This window comes from Tupaia chinensis, unplaced genomic scaffold (genome assembly GCF_000334495.1).
Source record: "Tupaia chinensis unplaced genomic scaffold, TupChi_1.0 Scaffold000644_1, whole genome shotgun sequence".
Lineage (NCBI taxonomy): Eukaryota > Metazoa > Chordata > Mammalia > Scandentia > Tupaiidae > Tupaia > Tupaia belangeri.
This window is the reverse complement of record NW_006160165.1, coordinates 7,229,184-7,237,357: the sequence shown is the minus strand read 5'-3', so window position 1 is coordinate 7,237,357 and position 8,174 is coordinate 7,229,184. Positions and strand designations below refer to the sequence as shown.

The 8,174-nt window shown below is 61.6% G+C and overlaps 1 protein-coding gene across 4 annotated transcripts in view; it reads left to right on the top strand.

Moving 5' to 3' along the window:
• Positions 1–3,515, top strand: part of CUNH13orf46 (chromosome unknown C13orf46 homolog) — an 18,525-nt gene extending 15,010 nt beyond the window's left edge. For 3 of the 4 annotated variants that reach the window (XM_006159671.3, XM_006159670.3, XM_006159668.3), the window contains exons 6-8: positions 792–859; positions 2,917–2,992; positions 3,408–3,515. In XM_006159671.3, the coding sequence (XP_006159733.1) occupies positions 792–859; positions 2,917–2,983 (135 nt within the window). In that variant the 3' untranslated portion in view covers positions 2,984–2,992; positions 3,408–3,515. Of the gene's footprint in view, positions 1–791; positions 860–2,916; positions 2,993–3,267; positions 3,360–3,407 lie in introns of those variants that run through there. The other variant, XM_006159669.3, reaches the window with a different exon arrangement.
• Positions 3,516–8,174: the final 4,659 nt, after the last annotated feature.

The window sequence follows — 8,174 nt, the reverse complement described above, 5'->3', positions numbered from 1 at the left end:
CCCTCACCCCCGTCCCCGTCCCCATCATTACCCACCACTATCATTACTGTCAGCCCGTCACCACCATCACCATCACCGTCACCGTTCCCATCAATACCCACCACTATCATTACTGTCAGCCCGTCACCACCGTCATCACCACTGTCATCACCACCACCATTATTACCATCATCACACCATCACCTTAACAGCACTATCACCATCATCACCACCATCATGTCATCACCTCAGCATCACCACCACATCACCATCACCATCCTTGTCACCATCATTGTCACTTCACCACCATTATTATCTATAACAAGAGGTTGAACTAGCTTCTCTGGGACTTTCCTACACACGTATCTAGGATGTCTCCTCCACCCTCTGCTTGAGTGAGCAGTTATCTTTGGGAGGCCAGTGAAGTTCTCTTTGGTGAGTTTTAGCTTCTGCCTGTGGCCCAGTTAGTCTCACTGTCTGCCTTTGCTCTTGAAGCACACTGGAAAGAAAAGAAATCTGGGTGTTCTCACAGCACGAGGGCACTCGGGATATGAGAGGTCATGGAGGGTCATCCAGTGGCAGAGTTGGGTCTACGAGGCCAGTGTGCCCAACCCACAGTCCAGGTGCCACGGGGCTTGCAGTTCCCGAGTCAGCAGGCCAATCTGCACTCTGCCCTCAGTAGAGCCCTGTGGGGGATGCACTAGGTCAAGACAGTCTTGGTGCCCACCCATCTTACCATCTTGGCACCCAGCAGGTCAGGCAGTGTCTGCAGCTGACACCCTGTCCCTAACTTGTCCTGCCACTCCCCACAGGTGGCCACTTGTGCCATGAAAGGAGAGGGACAGTCCCAGATGGACACAGGAGACCTGTCAGAGGACGAGTGAGTGTTGCTTGCCGTCTGCACTGCAGTGGGCGTTTCTCCCACCAGTTTCTGGCGGCAGAAGCCAGCCCACTTGCTGCCCCATCCCTGGGGGCAGAGACCACAGTGTTTGCAGAGGCTGTTGGGGCCTAGTTTTGCTGAGTCCCATGAGGATGTCCCTGTCCCATCGGCCGGCGGGTGTCCAGATGGGAGAGGAGGGAGGGAGGGGAGGTGGTGAAATGAGGGTGGTGACAGGCTCTCCGCCGTGGGATCTGAGCTGTGGATGCCACAGAACCTCCCCCCCAGGTGTTCTCATGGCAAAACTCTCCCTGTGGGGCTCGGACCAAGGCTGGGCAAATGCTCTTGGGCTGGAGGACAGGTCTGCCCATCAGGGTGGACCCTGGGTGGGATCAGCAATGCCCTGAGACTTCCTGAGGACCTGAGGCCTCTGGCCACAGAGGCCACTGGTACCCCAGCCCATCGGAGGGCCCCAAGTCGCTCCTCATGGTAAACAGCACCGAGACCCAGAGGAGGAAGTGCTCGAACTCATACCACTAGGGACGAGCCACTCACGTCCACGGCTTAGTGATGTTTCAGTTATTACAGAGATTTCAGGAAGAAGAGTGTCCCACTGGGTTTATGAAACTGACTGGTGATCATTTAACATGGCACGAACAATGCAGCCAGCACGGCAGAGGATGGCTTTAAATCGCCCAGCACACCTCTGAGAACCAGGCCGGGGCGCACAGCGTCCCCGGACCTGCAGCGCTGGCGGACAGCTGTGCAGCACTTGGCTTGTGTAGCAGCCACTTTTTTTTGGGGTGGCCAGTGGGTGGCTGGTGAGTGGCTGTGGCTGGCTGTGGCTGGCTGTGGTGGCCGTGGTGGCTGTAGCTGGCTGTTGTATCCACCACCTGGTCTTTAGTGCACTCTGTCTTAGACGAGAGTCTGTGAGGAAGTTCTAGCTGTCTGAACGCAGCAGCCCCTATCTCCTACCTGCCCCCTCCCTCGTGACCAGCTTGCACTGCTTTGGACAGGACGTGGAGACTGTCCCCTCACACTGCCAAAAAGTGTGGGTCTCTCTAAGTGGAGCTCTGCTCCACTCACTGCTTCTTGGTGACGGTCTGTTCTCGCCTGGATCCAGGGCTCCTGGTTTCGGCCCGCCCCACGACACAGCAATGTGTGGGGGCAGGTGGGCTGGTGCCAGGCCTGGAGGGCTGCCTGGGCTGCTCACCTGTCCCCAGCCCTGCAGTCTCGGTTTTCCTGCCACCTGGTAAGGCTTCTCTCTCTAGATGTCACCACTGGGCCTGCTTGGACGTGGAACTGGGCATGAGCGTTGGGCCTGGTGCCCTCAGTGCCCAGTGGGCAGCATTGGCACTGAGCCGAGGGCAACTGCAGAGACGGGCAGCTTTAGTTCGAGGCAGAAAAGCCGAGACAGCAGCTGGGGGCATGCACAGGCCACCACTCCAGAGATTGCTCGCCTGCACCCACTGGGAGCCTGGCTCTGGGGCCCCAGGTGGGGCTCACGTGGCCGCTGGTGTTAAGGGGTCCCTTCTGGCTCAGGACCTGCAAGGCCAGAGGGCAGGACAGTGGGGCTGGCTGTGGACAAGGAAGGAGGCCGGCTCTGTGCACAGGTTCTGTGGGACAGAAGCCACGTCTGTCTGGAGCCCTGTGCCCTTGGATTTGGGAGGGGCAGCCCCTGCTAGGGCGTGTGGGAGTGCAGGCTCCGAGGTGCTGCCCGGGGTGGGGTGCAGGCTCTGAGGCGGCTGCCGAAGGTGGGGCGCAGGCTCCAAGGTGCTGCCCGGGGTGGGGCGCAGGCTCCGAGGTGCTGCCCGGGGTGGGATCGGGCTCCAAGGCAACTGCCCAGGGTGGGGCGCAGGCTCCGAGGTGCTGCCCAGGGTGGTGTGCAGGCTCTGAGGTGCTGCCCGGGGTGGAGTCAGGCTCCGAGGTGCTGCCCAGGGTGGGGTGCAGGCTCCGAGGTGCTGCCTGGGGTGGGGTGCAGGCTCCGAGGTGCTGCCCGGGGTGGGGTGTAGGCTCCGAGGTGCTGCTGGTGCAGACAGCCCGTCCTGCCGTCCCTGCAGGACCAGGACCAGCTGGGTGTGCTGCATCCCGTACACGAGCAAGCGGAAGGCCAAGGAGGGCGCCTAGCCCAAGCGGGTGAGCTGGAGGAGGGCGGAGGGGCTGGAGGTGGAGGGCGCCCTCCTGCAGGGAGACCCGAGGCTTCTGCAGGCCTGGAGCAGGGAGGCCAGGACAGTGTGATGCTGAAATGCTCCGCCAGCACATAGGCGTGAGTCGTGATGGGTCACGTGGGGCTTACATGTGAGGGGGACACTCTTCCCCAGAGCCAGCTCCCTCCCCACCACGAGATGGGAAATGGGGGCGGAGGAGGGCGAGGTCTCAGAGTGACTGAGCAGCACCCCGGGGCAGCGCAGGGCCAGCAGCTCTCCTGCAATGAGACCTTGCAGAACCATCTCACCATCCCTTGCCGAGGGCGCGGGCACGCCAAGGCCAACCAGCACCGCCACCTGGTGGTAGGATGCAGCATGGCACCCCACCCTCTGTTCGGTCCTAGAGTCACAAGCAGCAAGACCTCTGTCCCAGAAAGTGGCCGCGGTGACGCTTCATTGCTGTTGGAGAATTTTTACCTGCAGCAAATTCCTCAGTAAAGGACAGGCTGGGATACAGGTCCATCTCTGTGGCAGCAGTTATGGTGACGTGGGGAGTCGCCGAGGTCACCTGGGCACAGCCCTCCCTGCACCCACCACCCTGTGCACTGAGGGGTTGTGCCTCTCTCCTTGGCATTCCACCCAGAGGGCCCTGGTGCTCAGTGGACGAGGCTCCCGCCAGCACAGCCCTGGGGCTGGGCCGCTGTGGCCGTGTGAGAGGCCCCAAGTCGTTCCTCACTACCTCCGGAGGAAACAGCGGCAACGAAGCGCCTCCGACATGGAGTGCGGAGACCTCCGAGGGCCTGGCCTCCTCTGTGCCTGGCAGGGGAAGGCCGGGCAGCTGCAGGGCCATGGCAGCCCTGGGGAGCCCTGGAGGTGCCGGGTCCAACAGGGAGAATGGGTGCTCCCGTTGTGGGGCCTGGCCCCGGAAGAGGACGGTCTCTCCGGTGCCTTGCTGCCTCCTGCCCTGTACGGGCAGAGCGGTGGGAGGGAGGAGCAGCTGGGGTGCGAGTGCATGTGTGTGTACATGTGTGACCACACATATGTGCATGCCCAAATGCACATACGTGTGTATGTGCATATGTATACACACCCATGTGTGTGAGTGTGTAGGCACATGTATGCATCTGTGTATCCATGTGTGGCCAGATATGTGCACGTGCATGTGTGTCCACATCTCTGTGTGTGAGTGCACATATGTTCATGTGAGCTCACGTGTGTGTGTGTGTATGTGTGTGTGTGCAGGAGCAGAGACCCCTGCTGGGGTGTCACTGAGAAGGGGTATCTTGGAACTGGGTCAGACCTTCTGTGCCTCCATGGTCCACACACATGTTTGGGCACACCTGTTCAGTTCTGACAGGGTGATGGGGACACAGGGCCCGACTGTGCAGGGCAGTGGCTGCAGGAGTAGGTTGTCTGTCCCGTCTGGCTCTGACCAAGGAGCCGGGGGCACCACCGCATGGGCAAGGATGCAGCTGCAGAGCCAGGGGAGTGTCAGCGAGGGCCAGGCAGGGCCACCGGGCAACGCCTCCCAGGGACCCGCCACTGTTTCCAGAAGCCACAACAGGCCCTGAAGGCCCAAGATGGAGGATGCCTTGGGGAGGAGGTTAGTTTGGGGTGCAGTAGCTTCCTCACACGGTGAGGTTCCCCGGGCCCCATCGCAGAGGCAGGTTGGGAGTGGACGCCGGCTGCAGGACAAGGCCATCTGTCCCAGCAGCAGAGAGGCAGCCCTGCAGGCAGGGAGCAAGTGGGGCCGGCCCCGTTCTGTGTCCCTCCTGCGCATGCCAGCCATTCCCTCTGGTTCCCTGAGGACCCACTGGCAGGGAACCCTCAGTGTTTACTTCCCACCGAGGAAACAGGATGCCAACTCCAAGAAACTGCAGGGCCTGGTCTTCTCAGGGAGCCACGCTCAGTCACAGGGACACGGCCCCCACAGGCTGCCAGGACGCAGGAGGGACAGGACCGAGTGTCTGGGTGGCACCTTGGGGAGACCGACCCGTGTGAACAGAGGCTGTTGCGAGGCTGGCTATGTGGGTCCTCGGTGCCCGTGTGTCTGTGAGCTGAGGCCTGCTCTCGGCTGCATAGCTCTCCTGTGCCCGTGCATCTCGGCCCTCTCTTGGCCTTCCCAACCGGAGAGGTGTCTTTGGTCTCCCACCCAAAGTTGACATGCCCTGAGGGGACAGGAGGGAGCTGGCATCTTTCTGGCAACTGTGAGCTTGGGGTGTCCCTGCAGTCCCTCAGGTTTGTGAGAATGGCCCCCAGACCCAGGACAGTTCATATAAAGCACACAGGAATGGCCCGAGGAGGGGCCGTGGCCACCTCTGTGCTCCTCCACGCATCTCTGACCTGGAGCTCCAGACCCTCCACGGTTGGTTCGCCATCGACCATTGGCGACTGAACTACCATCCGGGCCCTCCCTGAGCTCCAGCCCTCTAAGTAGCTGCTGGCTCCCCTGGTGACTGGCCCCCACTCTGCCCCTGTGGGGCCCCCTAGGACTCACCTCATGTAGCCAGGGTTTCCCTGCAGACACTGCAGGGGCTCCAGGCGGCCTGGCGAGGGTGGCTTGTGTAACGTCACCCCTGTCTGCTTAGGGCTTCCTGAGTTTGTCAAACAGGGTCTCCCCTCCCCGCATGCAATGGTAACTGCGGGCATGCTGGGACATGAGGCTTAGGGCTGCCACGGTGGCGTGGACAGCAGAGAGCTGCTGCCTGAGGCCGGGGCTATTTGGAGGCCAGGGCCTGGGTCTTGGACCACCCTGCACTGAATCCGAGCTGAGTGGGAGGTGGCACTGGAGGGCCGCGTGACGAGACCCATCAAGGTGCCTGCTCGCTGTCACAAAAACAGTAAGACGGGGCCACAGGTGGCGTGGAGGTTAAGGTACCGGATCCCACGTGACCATCTCCAGGTTTGAGTCCTGGGCCCAGTGACTCAAACATCACGTGGGCGTATGTGTGTGCACACCCAGATCCCGAGACTGGAGAAAGGCCATGCCATGGAGGCTTTCTCACGTTCTCTGTCCCTCACGCACATGTGCCTGCAGTAAACTTTTAAAAAATGTCTAATGAATTGAATTTTTAAAAGAATGAGTTTATTGAGCACTCCAGGTTCTTCGACTGGGCAGCACCAGAGGGGGAGCAGGGACACCTGGACGGATGGCCCTGATGTTCAGAGCAGGTGGTTCTACCAGCGAGGCCCACGTTTCGTCTTCCTGTCACTCCGGCTGGCTTTGCTCGTGAGGCCCGGAGCTGGCACCAGCTCGTCCCAAGGGCCTGCCGCCATTGTTTTTGGTGTCTCAGACTCTGTCAGCTCCGTCCTGAGTAGCATTTCCCAAACCGAGAGCATTTACCAGGAGGCCCGAGCGGCAGGCGTGGCGCGGTGCCCACTGCACAGCTGAGCCTGGCCTGTTTGCAAGGCCACCCTGTGCGTGTGCTGGGGCTGCCCCTCCCAGGGCTACGCTGGGCGTCTGCGGCCACTCTAGAAGACAACGCGGGCAATAGCACACACCTCTGGGTGGGCCACTGAGACCTCTCGTGGTTTCAGCACACACCCCCGAGCCCTCGGCAGCTCTGGGCCTGGCCCCCCGAGCACAGCAGGGCTGCTCCAGGGCCCACTCGGCTCTCGGGCTTTGTCCACGCTAGACATGGGTCTAGGAAGGCCGACGGCCCTGTCCAGGCCTGATGTCAGCATGCGGAGGCGGGAAGCACGGTCCCTGGTCCCAGGGCCGGCAGGCTGGGTGCTGGCCCTGGGGCCCTGTGAGCATCGGTGTCTGGACCCTGGAGAAAGGGGTTGGCTGCGCACAGGTGGACGTCTTCGGGCTGACATTCACCCAACAGTGGCGGGTGCCCGGCTCTGTCTGGGCCCTCCTGCCCCGAACTCCCACATTTGTCTAAGCCCCACACACCCCAGGCTTCGCAGTCCAGGCATAAATGGCCTAATGGCTCCACTGGGCCAGGAGCCCCTGCTCTCAGGCCACCTGGGGCCACCAGGGCAGAGCGAAGGCTGGCCCCTCTCAATGGCACGGCAGCCCTGCCCCATCTGCCGGTCCTGGGCCTGCTGGGTCCTCTGGGTGGCTGCCCTGGCAGGAGTCCTTCCTTGAAGCCTAGTCCAGCCCACCTCCCCACAGCAGTTCAGCCTCAGGGCCTGGTCTGCCCGGGCTGCAGGTGGAAGACATCTGGGGCCAGGCTTACACACAAGGGACCTCAGGGTTTTTGGGAAATAGAATTAAAATGTAAGATTATTTTGGTGTCAAAACAGTGTTGAAATGCAAGCCTAGTTTTCCAAAATGATCTGTTCTCCATGACATTTTCTGAAGGCCCTGCTACTGCGCTCCAAGTGTGAGACTCGGGCTGCGTCTCTGCATGTCCCCTGCCTCGCTCCACGAGAGGCGTCCCTGCCCACCCTTGCCTCTGCAGGCACCTGCAGACCAATCGTGGCCCAGGCCTGACTCCAGCCTCTCCCAGTGCCTGTGACAGTGAGGGGGGACCGCCCAGCTGTGGAAGGATGGCAGGAGAGTGGCCCCCGTGTGCCCGGAGAGCAAGCGAGAAATCCAGTTTCTACTACCCAACAGAGATGCGGCGCTGTTGGCACGGGGTCCTCGGCAGTCAAGAGTGAGCTCCTCAGGCCCTGGACCATGAGAGGCACCTGGGGACCCAGTGTAGCTGCAGCCAGCCTGCCCAGCCAGGGGCCCACCCTGTTCACTCTGGCACAGTGGCTCCCACACACAGTGACCATCACACACCTGAGGGCCCACCACACACCTGAGGGCCCACCACACACCTGAGGGCCCCACCATACACCTGAGGACCCACCACACACCTGAGGACTCACCACACACCTTAGGACCCCACCACACATCTGAGGGCCCACCGCACACCTGAGGACTCACCGCACACCTGAGGGCCCCACCACACACCTGAGGGCCCACCACACACCTGAGGGCCCACCACGCACCTGAGGACCCCGCCACACACCTGAGGGCCCCGCCACACACCTGAGGCTATAGGCATGCATACGCACACGCACATGCACACGCTCATGCACACACACACACCCATGCACTTACATGCACCTGGTGCAGTTTCAAACCACCAAGGATGGAATTCAAACTGGGGCCAACCATGTGGGTCTGGTTCCCTGGCTACGGGTCAGCCATCAGGTCCCTTCCGGTCAGCCTG